Source organism: Buceros rhinoceros, unplaced genomic scaffold, assembly GCF_000710305.1.
Source record: "Buceros rhinoceros silvestris isolate BGI_N320 unplaced genomic scaffold, ASM71030v1 scaffold21243, whole genome shotgun sequence".
Taxonomy (NCBI): domain Eukaryota; kingdom Metazoa; phylum Chordata; class Aves; order Bucerotiformes; family Bucerotidae; genus Buceros; species Buceros rhinoceros.
The window spans coordinates 1-19612 of NW_010402099.1; the positions used below are offsets into that span (position 1 = coordinate 1).

General features: G+C 36.8%; 1 protein-coding gene across 1 annotated transcript in view; it reads left to right on the forward strand.

Moving 5' to 3' along the window:
* Positions 1–258: 258 nt before the first annotated feature.
* The window catches only part of LOC104490279 (transcription factor 12-like), a gene marked incomplete at its 3' end in the record, with an annotated part of 58717 nt that continues 39363 nt past the window's right edge, over positions 259–19612 (forward strand). Inside the window, exons 1-2 of the mRNA XM_010132542.1 lie at positions 259–338; positions 1114–1186. Of these exons, the coding sequence (XP_010130844.1) occupies positions 264–338; positions 1114–1186 (148 nt within the window). The remainder of the gene's footprint in view (positions 339–1113; positions 1187–19612) is intronic.

Here is a 19612-nt window from a genome sequence, read left to right on the forward strand (position 1 = left end):
AAGAGGAATGCGGGAGAAAAGGGAGCCTGAGGAAACTTAAGGAGAGTTGGTTAGTTTGGGGAAGCTGCCGATTCCGTCCGCCCGCCGGGCAGAGCGGGGCTCCCCCGGGATTCCCCCGCCCCGCGCCGGGGGTGCAGGTCCCAGAGGCCCTTCCTCGCCAGCGGCCTGTTTCCAGCGACGGGGGTAGGCGCCAGCCCCGTGGTGAAGTACTGCCTGTGCCTCTCTCCCTGTGCCCCAAAAGGTGATCGGAGGAGCGGAGGAAGATGAATTCGCAACAGCAGAGGATGGCCGCTATAGGAACGGACAAGGAGCTGAGCGACTTGCTGGACTTCAGCGCGGTAGGATATTCTCCGAGCTCTTCTTATGACTTCTGCGTGGTAAAGCGAGCTGGGGAGCAGGGGCAGCAGCGTACGGGGCTTGGCTGGGTCGGTCTCAGCCAAGTTGGACACCTGAACTTTGATGTAATGTCTAGACTTCCAGATTTAATACTGTAATACCAGCTGGGTCAATTGGTTTAACTGGTTAAAATCAGGCTGACCCAGTGATGGCATAATCTAATAATTAACGTTTGTTAAGCTGGCATGTGGCACTGGTACTTTAGCTTTTTTCTTCCTTTTTTTTTTTATTTTAAACCAAAAGAAAATTGGATGCCCATAAATAACAGAAGTTATTAGTTAGTAGTTTAGGCTTAGAAAATTACAGGTATTTTCTGTATGACACTTTCAACATTTCAAAAAAGTGCCTGATTTATAAACATAATAGAAATATACTGCCTCTCAAAAGCTCCCTTTATGCAGTGACTTAAACTCAAAGAGCAGCAAGAAATGTATTTTGAGTAGCAAAATCTAACTATTTTAATTTGCTGTGATAATAGTAAGTCTCTGTTTAATTTTATTTGTTTAAAAGTTGTTTGTGTTAATGTAGAAAAGAGATTTTAGTGCTAGTAGTAAATTTCGAGGAGTACTTTAGCTTATTGGTCCTACATTCTGTTTATTTGCTAGCAGAAGAATGAATGAAATAATTGTTTCCTGTTCACTTTTTTACGTTTACATTAACAATTTGGCACACAGTTTCAAAGCCGATTTAAAGGCATCTTTTTTTCTTGTTTTGCAGATGTTTTCCCCACCTGTTAATAGTGGGAAAACCAGACCAACTACACTGGGAAGCAGCCAGTTCAGTGGATCAGGTAGGATGCATCCGAGATACTGAAATTCATGTTACCATGTCTTGATGTTTTAGTATAGTCTTCATGTGCTGGAAATATAGTAATCTTTCGTTTGCACATATGTGAATAAGGCATTCAGATTAATTAGTAGCACGTCTCTAAATAATCTGACTTTATAGCACACTTTGTTGACTTTAAATACAAGTAGTCCTTGGACTACTTGTCCCAGTACAGTGAAGTGTTAAGTTTCTCTAGTCATACTGACATGGAAGTTGCCTGTTTATCTGCATATGAAGAATTAATGTCGTCTTTGGTTTTGTTTGATGAAACCAAACCTACCTGTTCAGTTAAAGTATTTCCTAGCCCCTGTATGAAAGGGGAAATCACTGAAGTAAAATGCCAAATAATGTACTCTGGACTCAAAGGTATGTTTTAAAACACATTTCTTAAGGAAAATGTAAGGCTAATACAGTTTTTTAATATGTTGTATTCTTGAAGTCTTGATGAATAGAATTCCCTCATGTCGAACCTTTGTCACTATACCTGGAAAGCAAGTACTTACACGTTGCGTGTGTTCTGTGGCTTCAGCGTCCTTTCATTGAGGTCCACCTAATGGCTACTCTCAGAGAATTTGGAGTTAGGCCTGTTACGGGGAAAAAGTGCAATTTTTTAACAGATAACGTTGTGATGTTCTTGTAAAGGGTATATTTATTGCTACTCACAAAAGAGAAACTAAAGTAACTTCTTCGTAATGTGTTCGTTCTTTTTACATATGCTTATTTTCTGTGAATACAGTAAAGTGACACTTTTGGCTTTATGAATGCAACAAAGTGATGTTTGTGTTTTTAGTTAAGGTTAATAGAAACGAATTTTTGGAGTGCCAGTAGAGGAGTGAAGTGGTTGATGTGGTGCAGTAACATTGCTTGTTTTCCTCTTACATCGTCAGAGCTGTTACTTTGGGAGTCCAAATGACACCCTGCATTTTAGTGACACTTGAGAATTTTTGTTTTTGAAAGCATTTAAAAACTTCTGAATTATATAATTTTGCAGACTCTTCAGAGACTATCTCCCACACTTAATATAATGGAAATACGTAGCAAATGTTGTAATTATAACATACTTGAGGAATCTTACTTTTTCTCTCCTGAGATATGTAAGTGATTTTGTCTTGGTCTTTGAAAGTAGGTCAAGTTTAAATTGTCAATAGTAAGACAGCAAATCCAGATGTGACATAGTTAATTTTTCTTGTATTTTTTCAAAATACAAATATTCAAGACAATTGTTTCTCAAAAACTTGTTTTAAATGACATTCAGGCAGCTAAAACTTTCTGCAGGGAGTACAACCTGAGCATCTCGTCCCCTTTCTCCTTGCTTTTCTTGAACAAGTAGAATAATTTTCTGTTGAATAATAAAGCTTTAATTTTTAGTTTAGCTCTGAGATCAGCCTTAGATAATGCAGCTTGCCCCATTTATAGATAATGTTTCCCCTTCTTTTCTTGGTTGCTGCAGAAAAAGAGAGAGTGCCAGAATGCTGAGCTTTTTAAGAGAAACACTGGTTTTGACTCCTTGAATTTCTTTGCCAGTACGGTGTATGATCACATAGATACCAATCACGAGCAATTACACTGCAGCTGTCGAACAAGCTACAATCTCAACTAAATTCCCCTTGGAAAAGATAATGGTGTACAGTGGTGGATTTAATTCAAAACATTTCTAGTTGTGGAGATTTACTGTTTAGTGGGATTATATGCCCTAATTCTTGTAATGTTTCAACCTAAGCCTTGACCTAGGGGGATTACTCTGCAGGAGAGGTGACAAACTTCTATATTAGTTGGGTTCTGAGTCAGTGTTAAGTGTTGTAGAAAGACTATGTTGAGATCATTAATGAAGTATAGGCATTTAATTTCTAGCACTCTGATTTAACTGTGGTAACTTCTAGGACATACAATGTTTGAAAAGTTGTTTCTCTTTTTACTGCCAGAGGCCGCTTTTTAAAGAGAAATATGAAAGGAGGAGGTATTTATTCCTTTGAGCTATCCTATCTAGTACTGAAAAGCACAGTATGCATGGATTCCTAAACGTTTATTTTATCTTTGAACACAGAATGACGCTACCTCTTACAGAGACTTTCTGTGATTTCGATGGCAGTTACAAAAGTGAAGCTTACTTCCGTGCCTTTTCCATTAAATTGTTTTATTTTTCCAATGTCTTTACAAGCACGTGTTTTCCTTTTCTAAGTGGGAATAAGAATGTGTTTATTGTTTGTTATTATAGAGCCCTCTTTTTCATTTAAGCTTAAAATACACAAACAAATCTGAAAACACCTTCCCTGCCCCACCTCAACATATCAGTGATCGGAGATGCAACCTAATGGCCCCCATTAAGTATGTGAAAATCAATTGCTTGTCTCTGTGGCTCTTAAGACTGTATATTTCTGGGAAATCTGATTTCGGAGGACGGAATGGTCATGATGCATTTACCTGATCGCCGCCAGTTTAGAAACAGGAGTTAGTTGCTGTACAAGGATGGTAAAGTGCTGTTTGTTATTCAGGTGTGGCTTTGTGAAGTGTTGGAAATACTAGGGTGTATGATATTAATTGTGATGTAACAAGCTTGATATGGTATAATTCTGCAATGTTTCTGCTAATGATGATGTAAAAATAAATGTGTAATTGGCTTTCATAAATAAAACAGCTAATATGACTGATATCTATACTTTGTAAGAAAATACTGTCATGGAGTAACGTATGAATGTTGTGTTCTGATTAAAAGATAGCTGAAGTCTGGTGTTGGGACAAGCTTGCTTTCTGTAGGTCAATCAGTTATGAATGAAAGCTCCAGATCAAATAAGTGAACCGATCTGATATATCATAGTACCTTATGACAGTAAGTCCTGTAAGCTGCTGATAAAGTCAAATAACTTGGTCAGACTACTGGTGAAAATAAACATACTGGAAAATGAACCTGATGCGTAAGTCAGTGAGTTAAGACACAAAATGTTCCTTGTCATGCCTGTTGTAGTTACCTCTTGTTCAAAACAGAACTTCCCATTCTCTTCCCCTCCAAAATCAGCTTGTGAAGATAAAGACGTTTTTGTTTTAGAAATCATAGAAGGAAAAGGCAAAGGTCAGAGATATTTTCTATTGGGCTTTTTAATCTGTTTTGCAGATTTTATTTAAAATCACAATTTTCTTGTGATGCTACTATGTCTAATAGCAGTGCTTATGATTTACAGTAAAATTTTGCTTTGATTTGTTTTTTCAAAACCACAAAATGTATGCCGATACATCTGGATTGTTACAAACCTGGATTGTTACTGATTTTGCCCAGTGCAAAATTGTATTACAGTGTCTTAATTAAAATCGAGTCATAGTATTTAGATGTCTGGCATAGGCAATAATAGTGCAATTTTCTTATGGTTCTCAGTATGTTTGAGCTCAATTTCAAATTTTACTGTGATGGAAATTTTTTCATCCCACTGTGGTATCTTAAAATGCCCCTTGTCCATCCCCTCTGCATCCCCGCCCCCTTTTTTTCTTTTTACTCTCCTGCAAAGAACTTAGTAGATTTCAAAGAAGAATATATCTGGAACAGTATTTTCCTACGTGGCCTACTATCTTCAGTTTTTCTAGCCTCCTCATTGTACCAATACCATTATTTTTGCATGTGGCTGCGCCCATGCTTATGTGAAGTATCAGGCACAAAGCTGAAGTAAGATAATGTGGATGTCTAACAAAACAAAGTGGTAAGAGTTTAAAGGAGTACAGTTCAAGAGACAAGTTGTCAAAATATGACTGTTGTCTTGCCGGTAAGATCCTTCTGAAGTCTGTGAAAAATGAGTACAGACATTTGTGTGTGGGCAGCTTTGGGCACAAATCTTGTGTGCACCCAGACATTCCTCATAGTAGACCTACATACAAAAAACATGTGTATATCGGTTTAGTTATCAGTTTGTATCAGCTTGGGCCGGTTTTATGCAAATTCGACAGGCTGCCCTTTCCACTCTCTCCTAATGTACTGAGTTTGTAAGGAATGGGTTGGGGTAGGCCACTAATTAGTGGCTTGATGCAAAGACTATTTAAGTTGATAGCCTGCCATTAACCGGGCTGTCCCTAAATTAGGGCCATGTGTCTTGAGACTGGACACAATGGCAATTCTTTAGCAGGTCTACTAAGTTACCAAACATTGTTTCCAAAATTAGCAAAACGTGACTTGATTGCTGTTTGTCACTCCCATAAACTCTTACTCCTTTTTAGTTTTGCATTGGCAGTTCCTTGTAAAACAAGCAAACAAACCCAACAAAAATCTTGGGAAAGTTACCTGGATGGGCAACGTTTTAGGTACTGTCTTTGTTAATCTTAAGCAAGTGTTGAAGAGAAAAGGCAGTCTTAACTCCAACAGCCAAATCACAGACATGGAGAAGACTGTGGAAAGATGAGGCTTTTAATGGATGCAAATTAGTGCTCCTAACATTTCAAAATACATTATTTTTTCTTCTTTTCATCAGAATTGTGATTCCTTAGAATCACTTGTCTGATATCATTCTGTGTGTGTTTCTGGTGCAGTCTTCCCTTGAGGTTTAGGAAATTCCTCATGCCGGCTCCTAATTCCTGAATTAAGGAGTTTATGAGAGGTCTCATGTAGTCTGGTCCTACAATGTGTTAGGTTGTGTCAGACTCTTTTAAAAAGAAAAGAAAAAAATGGGAGGCCAATATTTTAAGAATTTTATCTGTATTGCTTCTTTTGTCATCCAAAATGTGTTCTGATCCTGCGTGGTTTTGTTTGCTGTTCAAAAGTAGATAAGCTTATTGTGTGTTAAATGCCAGAAATCTAGGGTGGCCTTTAAAATAAACATTAGGTCATGCAGCTGTGTGGCTGCTTTATTATGTTTATTATCTGGTTTGTCCTCTAGCTCCATTAAACGTGAACCAGCAGACCTAGTAACCTGGTATTTCATTTTGGATCTGAGGGGTGGTAAATTCTGTCCTCCTCTGAAGAGCCTGGGAAGAGTTGTAGAAGCCTTGTGTTTGAAAGCAGAAAGGTATCCATAGCTGATTTTCCCTCTAGTTTTTTGCAGGAGAGACCCATGGATTGTGCTTCAAAGGGGCCAGATGCAAACGAGATGAAGATTTCAGTCTGGATCCCTCACCTATTGCATTTAAAAACCTAGAAGGGTGATACAGTGCTAAGAACTATGTGACTTTGCAGCTTGTCAGTTGGTAGCTTACGTCTCACTGTTGCTGTCTCTTTTCCTCCTGCCTGGAAGGCAAATTATCAGACACTTGCTCCATGAGCGGTAAAAAAGTACAGCATATAAAAGTGTTAAGTAACTATTTCCATATTCCTGCTTAAGAAAGGGGTGCGGAAAAAAACGTTGGACAAATGGAGGGAACTGATAACCTAACTTCAAAGTGCATGTTTGTTGTCACCTGACTGTTGAGGTTTTTTATGATAAAAAAAAAAAGAGGAAAAAAGAAAAGTTACTGGAACAGCTAGGTGTTGGTGAGCAGATAAGTAAGTGTTTGTCCACCATTATTGCCATTGGCTCTAGTTTTGAAATGGCTGTTATCACTTAAGGTGATGGTATGAACCTCGTGTCAATTGGTCAGAAATTCCTTGCTGTCTTCCAAACAGCTAATTTTAGAGTATAGTAACATTTGGCCTGACTTCCGTTTAGAGATACACTTGATGCTGCTGATCAGAGAAACTCTAACTTTGCTGTGTTGGCGTGTAGAGAGCATTCTTTCAAAAAGTTAATGTATTTCCAGCAATGAGTTTTCTCTGAGTGAGAGCAGCGACGTGATCGCTGTGTTTACAAGCACAGCATCTAGCCTTCAATTCCTATAGAAACGTTACCCTCTCACAAGGCAAGGAGGATCTTTGCAGTGTTATTTCTTGGTGGCTTTAGGAGGTCGGGGTTTGCAGTAGTGCCTTGTCCTTCCCTGATGTGGAACTACCCAGGATGGGGCACCTCCCACCATCATCCTCCATCACAGCCAGTAGCTCTTCGATCTGCCAAATTTTTCTGATCTACTGTGAGTGATAAAGTGTGTCTGGATGCTTTGGAGAGTGATCTTAATGGCATGTGGGAAGCAACGTGCTGTAAGATTACCTGTTGCTGTATTTTTGGATTTACCCAGAGAGCAGTGTTGATACAAAGGTAAACACAAGGACTAAAGCTTTGGGTGAAGTGGAGGAAGAATCGTGAGAAGAGACACTGTGCGTTATCTGAGGAATTCTTTTAAAGAGAAGCATAACTGAGATGCTTACATATTTGTGTGTCCTGTAGTGGTAGCTGAACTTGCACTCTCAGTTACTGCAGAACTTTTATTATATCTGTAGCTTTTGCTAAGGTTTGGGATTTTAAAGTTTTATTTGTTTGTGGTCTTTGGCAAGGGAATTCCATGTTAAAAGCTTGTCATTCGTACATAGTGCTGAAGTCCCCCTTCCCCCCACTTCTTTCCAGCTGTCACACAAAGAGGAATTAACCCCTTAGTCATTTTGCTACCAAGTTGGTGTGACAGCTGTTTGACTCAGATGATTCTACTTTATCTGTAGTTGAGCCTATAGATAGTTATATGAATTTCTGTTAATCTACGATATACTGTAGATCACACTGTATGCTGTACTATAAACTTGATAAACTATTTTCTTTAAGTTGTTTTACATATAATGTAATTTTTTGTGATTGAAAATTCTGTGTATTTATTTATGAACAGGAGGATGTTTAAGGCACTAATATCATACCATATTGCTTAGTAAGATTGGGGTTTGTGGAGACTAGTTTTAAAATGGAAAGATGTGCATGAACACATCTTTCTAGACTTTACTAGAACTTTTACTAGACCTCTTGAGCTGACCGCTCTTGACTGTGGAGATGCAGTGGGGTTTTTTTTTTGGATGAAGGACATGTTTTTGGGGAATGTTTTGGGGAATAGCATTTTTAGAAGGTTTGTAAAGTTGCTTAAATTTCTTATAGATGTGATCTATGTGATATACTAAATAGGTCTACTGTCATTAATTTCCTTCAAAATAATTTAGTTTATCATATTTGAAAATTCAGCTTCAATAAATTACCCTGTTGAATAAAGAATGTTCTATAAAAGCTTTTTCTAGAGGTACTGTCTAATTTTAATGTTTTAGCACTTCTTCAGAAGTATATAGCAAAACTTCATTAGTTTTATATGTTTTGTGAGAAAGTCACTAAATTTAAGTAATAAAGAAATAGGGAAGGGCACTGTTTCCTTCCTTCTGCATGTGTATTATTTGATGGAGATTGTTATTGAACACTCATAAGTGGTTTTAAACTGTGTATACACCTTAATTACTTTTTGGTTATTAGGCATTGTAAGAAAAGGGTGGAAAGTATTATTTCAATGCATAATTATAATTCTAAGGACAAGAAATGTATTTTTAATCTTTTTTTTTCCTGTCTTAAGTAGTGATGACTACTCCTTCAATTTGTTCTTAATTTTGGTTTTTTTTTTTTTTCCAATATGAAAGTCTAGAAGTCTCCAGTTCTATTGTATACCTCAACCTGATGATTTGGAAGTACTTACGGAGTTTTTCAGTATTACGATCCATTATTTACTAGTTGATGTAGGGTCAAGTTTTTTTTCCTGTTGTGAGTCTTAGATGAGATAATGATAATTTTTTTTAATGTCTTGAATGAATGCCTTGTGTTTTTATTTGTAAAACAAAGCTGTGTTTGTAAATACAACATTCGAAAACATAAAGGACATACTTTTTTGGTGAAGATGTTAACTGAATACCAAGAATGATCAGAAAGAGCAGCTTTTGTTTTATTTAATAATATCTCACTGTCTTCAGGGGATAATCAGGCTAAAATGTACCGAATCCATCTTTAGGACTTTGTTAGATTCTTTTTGTATGCTAGGGATGTGGGTTTTTTACTTTTTCTTTGTTTTTTTTAAAGAAGGAGCTGAAATTGCTTTAAAATAAATAAACTTTGTGTTCTTACTGATGCAATGCAGAACAATCTTGCTTGATCCCATCAAAATAATTGTTGCTAGTGTTTTAAAGAAGTAACCAGTGTTTGGGGTGGAAAAGACTTGATAAAAAAGGTTTACAGCCCTGTTACTAGGGTAGTGGTCTCTAGGAATGCTAGTAAAACTTTAGCATAAAACTAAGCGAGGTTTACTTGGACATGGAAGTTGTACATGTCCATGTTAGTGCTATGAAAACCTTAAGATGCTCATGCTATAGAATTACATTTAAAAGAGAAGATAAAAAAATGTTTCTGATATACAAAATTTCTCGCTTTTGGTAAGTGGCAAATAGGTAGCTATTTTTTACATATAGCTGACATTTTTTAATTAATTTTTTTTCCTGAAGTAAATCTTGTTGATTTCACTGGACCCCATTTCTTGCTCCTGATCTTCTACACAGATTGACTGTATTGTTTTTCTGTAAGCATGTGAGAGATTTATGTATGCTTCCAGTCTGTGGTTTTGTAATTGCAGACTCTTTTTCTGTACTAATTGTAGTTGTAGTTGCAGAAGGAGTTGTATCTCTGTGTCTTTATCAGCTTGTGAGTTACATGGAGTTCTAGTAATAAGTTACACCACTTGCTTTCACTGTTCTGCTTTCCTTTGCATGAACAGAACTGCGGGACACGTTTTGTTTGTGTCTTGTCTTTGAAAGGGCTCTTTGCTGCTGCTGAAGATGAAGCAGTGGTAACATGGAGAACTTGTTAGGTGGGGTCGGAGTTTTATGTAGAAATGTATTCTGAGCATTGATGTGTGAAAATTACATTTTAGATGGAGTATTTTTTCCTCTTTTAAAATATAAAGATGAATAGGCAGAACTAATTGTAAAACAAAATCCAAATTTGGTCATTTCTAGTCATTTCTAGTTGTGTGCATTTTGCAGGTAAAATACCAATGAATATCAGACCATGAATATGTATGTTCTGTATGTTAAATGAAATTGAGTTTAAACCAAAGTTTACCCTTAATTCAATATAAACAAGAACTTGGTCTGTAGCATTACCTGGTGTCTGTATTTATTCTGTTTAGAGTATAACCTAAATCTATTGATAATTTTAATATTTGTCATTATCTTTGGAAATTGAATTGATTTATGGTCCTCATGTCGTCTTCTATGTTCAGGTTTTACAGATAAAATCTTCAGTGTATTGAGTGGTTCCAAGTCTTACCTAAAATAAAACCTTTATCCACACTGGTGGTTTTCGTATGTACTATCTGCTTTTTTAACATCTGTTTGAAACTCCAAAATAAAGTGTGTGGGGGTTGGTTTTTTTTTTCCTTGAATGGGGTAATAAGAAGGGAACCAGACAGAAGATTTAGTGAAACACAAAACTTACTGAGTGTAATTCACACCTATTAGCATATAATGGGTGAGCAAAATGTAAAAAAAAAAAAAAAAAAAAAAATTTAAAGTAACATTGCTTTGCAAACTTGGTTTCTCTATTTCTGTTGGAAAATATGTTTAAAGTCTAAAAGAGATAGATAAATCCATGATGAAGTCATGAATTCAGCATTTTGTGTGCTGCAGGGATCTCTTGTAACCAAGTATCTCTTGAATTTTCTACTTTGTTCCTTTAGTGTTAGTAGGATGCTGTGGAGATAGTTAAACATACTTCCGAAAAGCCTAAAGTATTTTTAGTCTTCTGTAGGAGAATGCAATTCACTTTGTATTTGTTTGTTTATTTGAATGGGAGATACTATTGTCTTGGTGTTATCCCAAGAGCTATTGTGGTTACTCTGTGAAATGATTAAACCAGACAGCTTTGCTTGTAGGACAAACGTTTTTTTTAAATTCTGATGTTTCAATGATTTTCAATGCGACACCTATCCTGTTCCAGTTTCTTTATGCAGCAACTTCATGAGTCATAATCCTTGCAAAAGAACGCAGCTTAAAATAATCACAGATTGTTTCTTTGCGATCCTATTCACTGCCCACTGCAAATAAACAAGAGCAGAAATGACAATATCATTTAATCCTTTAATGTTTGTTTTTGACGTGCAAAACATTCTCTTGTAATAGAGGAGTAATCCATAAGGAGAATAGCTGCTCTTTCATCTTCGTGAATGCTAAATGAAGCCAGGCTTTTATGAAGAGATGGTGATTTAATGAAGATGACCGAGTTTTGAAGTAATGAAAAGCTTTTGTGTATTTCTAAAAATGATGTGTAGTGCTTACTACTGTGGAGTTCAGATGGCTATACTTTGTAGTACGTCTTTGCAAGATTCATGTTTGTGGTGCTTAGATGGAAGGTGATTGAATGTACATTAAATTGAAAAAAATTCCCCTTAGTTTGATTTTATAAAAGAAATGCATATCTCTGCCACTTTATGTGTATAAATGCATGTAATGTCTGACACGTGTTCTTTGCTCCCTGTAGTGCTTTTATTTTGGTAACCTTGAAAATATCTCTGATATCGTATTCCCTTGCTAGAGGACAGTAATAAGCACACAGAAAAATGGAGCATGAACTTTGTCAATATTACTTATGACAGCAACATCTGAATTAGATATTTTTCTTGCAAGTGCTTGTAAGATGCTGAATTTAAAAAGCTCCTCAACTCAGAAGAAAAAAAAATTAAAAATTATACCCCAAACCAAAAAACCCCATACAACCCCCCCCAACTCCAATAAAAACTCAAACGTATGCAATCCCCCATCTTTTTTCCTTTGCAGTCATTTGTTTCATGAGTTTATGTGCAATATTTTTTACTAATCTGTAGTATTACTACTTGCAAAGCAAGCTAGGTAACACCCGATACTTCAAAAGGAAGCAGAGAGACACTTTAAAGGATCAGATGCAATATCCTCTCCAGAACATGCTCCTCCAACAGTCTTTCAGGCCTTCATGAATCAGCAAAAGGGCTTTTTATTTTTCCGTCTTTGTAAGTCAACCCCTTTTGTAAAAGTTGACTACATCTCACTTTAAAGTTCATTTCATCTTCTTTCTCCCACCAGGACTTTAAAGAAGGTTGTGATTCTTTAGAATAAGTTTCTGCTTCTGTGTTAAGTCCTCAGTATATGAGTGCTGTGCTCTACTACCAGAAATAATCTTAAAGGTTCCTAAACTATTTTAGGGTTGCCGGGAACGTAAAGAATGCAACCACACTGTTAGATTTCTCATTGTGTTACAGGAAAGATACATCTGACCATCTGGGGTGAATGAACTTAGGTCATGAACAACAGGCTGTTTTTGTTTACTTTTTGTACACTGTCATGTAATAAAACTGCAGAAATGGATATGTAACTTAAATTTCCTCCTTATCCTTTTAAATGGTTTGAATTACTGGCTGGTCCCTATGTAGTAGATACTGTAGTTCCTGTTAGGGGAAATTGGGATCAGAGAAAGAGGTAAATGCCTGCATGTGGAAGGTGCTGTGTAATGCAATTTCTATTCTGTGCTAATGGGTATGTTCCTTGGGCCTTTGAACAGTCTATATCTGTTTTATAAAGGGAATGGCATTTTTTCTCCCAGATGCAGCTGTTTATTGGTAGGTAACCACAGTGCCCTGTGAACTATCATCAAAAACCCGCCTGTTTTGTACCTTGTATTTCTGCAAGTGAAAACGGGTATGTATGTGATAATGCGACTTGTGCTGCAGTGAGGAATCAGTCGGAGTTTGGCCATCTCTCATGTATGTGTCATAGGTTGTCTCCGAATTGGATACTGGAGAACATGCTGTTGCCATAGCAATGAAAGTCCTTTTGAAGGCAGGTTTCTTGGCAGAGCTGTTGCATCTCCTGAAGTGCTTGGTGCATTGATCGTAAAGTACCTTGCCAGTATTAGCACATAGCTATAGTGAAAAGAGTGGAAAGTGTAGATTTCTTTAAAATACAGGTTTTTCTTTTTTTCGCAGCTGATTGTTAGTTGAATCCCCTGTTGTTAAAGCTACAGCTCTTTAAAATCCTGCGCTATGAACCATTCTTAAATTCAACATACATACCTGAATGCATGTATAAATTGAGCTGTTGTAACAGCTAACTAGTGTTTATTGCAAAACTATCGCTGTATGACTTTCATAATTTCCCGTAGTACTTGTCCCTTCTAGCCCTTGGAAAATACGTTTTTAGAGAGTTTCTTCCATGATTTTGGTCACCACAAAACAGTTGTGAACAGTTGTGAAAATAAGCTGCTTTGTTCATAATGCTTTTTGACTTGATATTTGCCTTTTTTTCTAAGTTAACTGGTTGCCTCACTCCTGTTTTGTTTACATTACAGAACCCCAAATGTGACACTAATGGGGGAGAATCACTTGTGACATGTATAGTTGTGTATTTATTTGGAAAACACACCTTATGTAGGATCCCTTTTTCAGCACATGTGGCTAGAGCTTTGTATATAAGTATTTCCTCCTCGGAGTGTGGTTTTGTTACCAAATTAAAGGCTCCGAATTTCTTGTGTCCCATCAAATACGTATTTTTTCTGATAAGTGACATTTTCTTCCCCAAGATGGAAGTATAGGAGTTCAGAGATAACTTGTATAGCACAGATACTCTAGACAGCAGTAATATCCATTTCTACAGGGGCTGTGAGAACGGAATTGATTTTTTTCTTATTTAAAAAGATGAAACAATTTTTAAACAAGAGGAATATAGAAAAGTGAAAATTTTTTGAAGAGACAATGTGATTAACAGTATACAGCGTATTTTTTTCATGTGGGCTGGGATTTCCGTGTTTAAATGTTCCTTTGTTACTGAAAGAGCCTCTAGAAGAGAAGAATTTTTTGAAGTTACCCATATAGCTTGGTCCATCCTTTGCAGCTTTTTGTATAACAGCCTTTAGCTTGATCACTTTCTCTGAAATAGTAAATAGAGGTAAGAATTAAACATTTTATGCTTTTTTTTTTCTCCTTCCAAGTGAAACGAAGGAAGAATGAATTAATTGACACTTTATTTGTACTTGGAAAGAGCTTTCTGCCTGTTGTGGCCGATGTGTGTATGTGCCATACTAGTGATCTTTAGCCTGGGTTTTGTGTTTTCAGTCTCTGCTTCCCCTTACCCCTTTCGCAGAGCGGGAAGGAAGTATTGCTTCTGGTTGGCTTGGCCTTGGGAAACGTTACTGAGCTGCTGCTCAGTTTAGACAGGACTTGTTTCTTACAGTTTCTACCTGTGTTGGTCTAACCTGGATAGACAAGTTGTGGTGTAAGTGACCTTGCTATGGTGACCAGATCCTGTATGAAGGAGAGGACAGCGTTGATTACACTGAGAGCATGAACCAAGGGAATTAGGCTCTGCAATGTGTCTGCTGCTTGGTTTTTTTTCCCCTTTTAAGCAAATTTACTGCTACATCAGCAGGCATGTGCACTGAAGCTCTCTGGCTATCCTTGGGAAACTAACACATTAATGACCCAAGTTTCCTTCAACTGTTTTGCCAGTTGGTATTTAGTCTCATTTGGGGGAAAAAGGTCTTTCACAGCTCCATCAAAAGTTCCGGTTATGTGTCCTTTCAGTCTTTGAGTCAGTTAATACTGATTGAGTAGGCACTGTGTTTGGGATTGTGGCAACACGCTCACTGAAATACATTGAGATAAGCTCATTGTGTTCTGAGTTATGTAAGTATGTATTAATACTGTCTGATTTTATCAGGTTTAGCAAAGATAACATTTAAAATTAGTTTAGTATGAGAAGTTAGGTATTTATCTTTCAAAATTATTAATCTGAAATAATTTTATACTTGCATGACTGATTTTAAAATGAAATGAGCAGCTCATGTAATCCATGTAACAGGCTTCTGTCTTGAGATACTAAATACTTTTCAATATCCTCTGGTTGTGTTTCCATCTACGCTGCTGTTTTATTTGATCCATTCAGTTATGGGGATATGGAATACTGAATTATGAACAAATTAGAAACTTCTCAAAATGTGGATTTTTTTTGTCTTGGTGACGTTTTTAATCAAAGTGCGTATCTAAAAATTCATTAGGAATAGCAAATTCCTAGGAAATATTATTACTCACTTGATTCGCAGTGCTGTTATTTTTGTACTTTAAATAAGCTAAAGCAAGCATTATTATTTCCATCAAAAACTTTTGCCAAGATTGTATAATTGCAAAATAAAGAGAGGATAATCTCGAGTTTTAAAGGACATGGTAGAGAGGCAAAACTTACCGTATATTGCTGCATAGTTTCTATGTCCCTTTGAGGAACTGCTTTCTTTTTCTCTTCTTTTTTTCTGGTTTCCTCAGCTGTAAAATGAGGGCTAGTCTTCACACTGTAGAAGAGGCAGTAACTGGTTTTTACCTTCCTCAGTTCAGGAAAATGGTGGACTTGGAATAGGTTAATAGGAATAATGTCGTACCACCTAGGCAGAGTTAAATTAGCTTGCTGATCTTTCCAGTGTTAATATCCACTCCCTCCTTTTGTGTATTTCGTGACTCTGCTTAATTTAGTCTTTTACTTACTCTGATATTGGGGTTTTTCTTTTTCAATTCAGTTCTTTTTGTGTCTCCTATACGGCTTTTAAAATGTAAGTTCTGTTATTTAAAAATGTGGAAATGCAGATTTCAGTCTAGAACTCACTGCAGTGTTCTAGAAACTGTTTCAGCACACCTTCACAGATTACATATACTTATCATTTCTTTACATTTTATTTGAATCTAGTCCAAATAAGAAAGTGCAAATAAATACATTTGCCTAAATTTCCTCAAGGAAGAAAATTACTAGTCTAAAAAGGTTTCCTGATACATAAACAGAAAACAGCCCTGTCCATAGCTATCCTTTGTATTTAATGGATTAAATTCACTTTGACAGCTGGATATATGTACCAGTGTCTAGCCTATGGCCATGATCTAATAATCATGGATATGGTAACAAGTCGTCTAAAAAGATTCAGTAATCAAGTGGGTTTTTTGACAAAACCTACTCTGACTGAAACAAGAAATGAGGCTGTGTTAAAAGTGACTACTTTTGCTACTGTGCCTGTATTCTGAATACTTAACAAATACCCTTTGGGATGTTTCAGACAGAAGCTATGATTTAAGGGATGGAAAAGCTAATTGTGCCACAACAGCATGTGTTTTAAAGTTACAAAACAAATTTAATCTAATCTAATGATCATGAAGAACTTAGTTTTAAAACATTAATTTCTCCTTTCCCTGAAATCCTTTTTAACTTTTTCTTCTGTAATAAAAATAGTTATACACCATTAAATAGAGCATTTTGTGAAATACACAGTTCTTACATCATAATTCTGGTATGCGAGGGGAAGTTCAAGAAGTGCTAATGAGTAAATCATGTCCAAGAGGAAGACTTCAAGCACTACAGATATTTGGAAAACATACTTTACACATCTATAAAGTGTTCTTTGGTCTCAATTACGTTTGACTAGTAAAACCTACATTGTAGATAAATACCCTTTAAAGTAAATCAATGCCTTGGCCATCAAACAGTTCTTTGTAACATGAAATTAAAATAGTGTATTTTGCCAAACTAGCATGATATGGCTGTTGTTTTATATTTGATTATAGCTTTTGGGGAAACACCCCCCCCACCCCCGCTTTACATTCTATAAACCTCAGTATCATCAACCATGTTGGGATAAAAACATGTGTTCCAAAAATTGTAACTTTGTTCTCTCTTCTGAAATAGAATTCTTAGAATTTCTGATACAGCTCGCAGGAACAATGCTGTAGAAAACACTGAAGGGGCAGAGAGTGTGAACCAAATTAAGGAATTAAGCATTCCTTTAGGAAGGTGAATTAACTGTTCACCTCAGTGTACAGGTTACACACAAGTTAATAGTTTTAATGTCATAATTAAAACTTTTAAAATGTAACTGCCATTGTTTAGTAAGAAAAACAGTAAAGTTAACTTCTTTCACACAGGATAGATTTGAATTTGTCTGGATGTTCAGCTGATGTTTCTTTTTGTTTTTTAGTTTTATTTGGTTGGTTGCATTGTCCTATGCTTGCTTTCATCCATGTCATTCATATAGTGAACTGCTTCTACGTGCATGTGATTCCTCCAGGCATTTGTACAGTAGGAACCAAATTAATGCCAGTCCCGAATGCTGTATTCTGTGTTGGGGTTTTTGCTTTTGGTTCACCTTTGTCACATGTCTTGATGGACAAAATGCCCAGGGATAATTCAGTAACTTTTTATTTCATTGCGGTTCTTGGTGCTGTGATTTTTTTGATACAGTGGTGTCTTGCAGAAGTGGGGGGGGTGGCGGAGTTTGTGTGTGTGTACACACACACAAAAAGAATACGTGATACACAGAGTGGTATGGACTATGTCACTGTGTTTTGAAACACATTTTGATTTAATTTGACTGTATGTGTATTCTTCTAGACTGACAATCTTCATTTGAGGCAGTCACCTTTGAGCAGCTTCAAATCCTTTCAATTTTAAAAATCACTTGTCTTAAAGTTTCTTCTCAGATGTATGTTTCTGGATACATATGACTGAAATGTAATGTGGAGGCACAGCAGTATCTGCAATCACCCCTGAACCAGTGACAGATTTAGTGTTTTGAGGCTTTGCATTCTCATGGGGCTGGGAATGTTTTTAGCCTGCTTTTTCCTCTGAAGCCTCATGACTGATTAACTTTAAATGCAGGCAGATTAAAAAAAAAATTATTTATTTCCAGCCCTTTTGGAAATGAGCTTTGAAATACGCACGCAATACACAGAACTAATTGGCATGCATCTGGCATTATACTTTTGAGAAAGATGCTATTATTTCTTCTTAGGAAGTTTGTGGAAGTTATGCAGATAAAATTTAACAAGATAGGGAATGACTTAATTTCTCAGAAGTCTGATACCTTTTCTTTGAAAATTCTGGGCAGCTTTGTGATAAAAAGTAAATTTGGTGTCTGTATCTGTTGTGTGAGAACTGTACCTTTTTAGTTTTCCTTTACAATTTAAGCTTTTCTTTTTTTAAAGCATGCTTACCACTTGTCAAATACCATGTTGTGTTCTGTAACAGTAGTAGTAACGAACAAACTGAAAGTGAAAAGCACTAGAGGTATCTGGTGTCCTCCTTCTGTCAACATTGAAATACTGGCTGCCTCCCTTCATTGATCCTGCTCTGTCATGGTCCGCAAATGGGCTGAGGCTGTGGTGTGGGTTGCTGAATCTTTAATTCTCCTATAATCTCATTTTTCAGGGAAAGGTATCTTTTCCTTTTTCCAGAGCATTCTTAGTCTTTGTGTTTTGATTGTTATCTCTAAACACATGTAGGATTTCAGTAAGCATCTGCTAATGCAGTGAAATTTGTTAACTTCTGTCACCCTTGCCGCTTTTCACTTACATAACTTTTGGGGCTTTCATCTTCTTTTAAGTTCTGCCAGGTAATCTAGTGTTAGCATTTTGTTTCTACATAAATTTATTCCAATTTATCACAGCTTCTTAAAATACCTTGTCCCTCCTAATCATGTTAGAAGCTTGCCTTTTTCTCACTTTTACTTTGGTAGTCTGACATTATTCTTAAGCACTTTTTGAATTATTTGTTCTTGCTTTTTTTTTTTCTTGACCTTAAATAAACTGATAGAATATGTCCAATTAGTATTTCCTTTGTTTGTTTTCCCAAACTTCAAATTAATTTACATTTATCTCTTTTCAGTAAAAGACGTAACTTTAGACTAATGAATATGTCAGTGATATTATCTGTATGTTTAAAAGTCAAGCATGCATTAATATACCTGGTTTAGTTGGGAGATTTCACTTGAATCATGTATGGACTGCAAAAGAAGTATTGATGCTGCAAAATTCCTACCAGACTGAGAATTTTAGACCTATGCACTTGAAGTAGTGGCATTCTCTTCATAGGGCAGGATATTGCTGTTGGAATTTGGTTTAGCTGCTGGATTAGCAATCCCATACTATGTCTGTATTGAAAGCCACTTGCATGCTGGCAGCTTTTCTCTTTACACGCTCGGTATCTAAATGCACATGGTCTCAGCCTTTCTGGGACTATTGCTGTGCATTCTAATTATCTCTGTGCCGAAACTTTTTCCTTTGAGGGAAGGTAACCACGTGCAGTTCTGTAAAGGGTGTCAGTGAACAGAAGTTACTAGCATAATGGTTTCAGTTGTGCAAATAAATCTTGTGTTGCAGTCCCGCAGTGAACAAGCCTTTGCTGCAGTGGCCTGTCTGGTTCCCTTCCTGCCTGAGTCTGACGGGAGGAGTCCGGCTGGCTGGAGGCCGTTTGCTCCTGCAGTTAGCACCTGCACACGTGGTGGGGCTTGCTTGTGGTTTGCTGTCTGCAGTGAACAAATCCATTCTGCTCTTACTGCCACACGGGTTTTGATAGCAGAGCTAGGCCGGTAGCTGTGTGGAGGGTAAGAGCTCAACCAGGTAGCTAAGGGTTTTTTATTCAGAAACTGTCATCTGCCTATGCATAACTCCATTCTAATGGCTTGGGGCAATGCCAGTTATTGGGAAGTTGTTGACCTTTCGTGTGGCTCTGTGGTCATTCACTCTTAAAAGAATATTTGTAGGG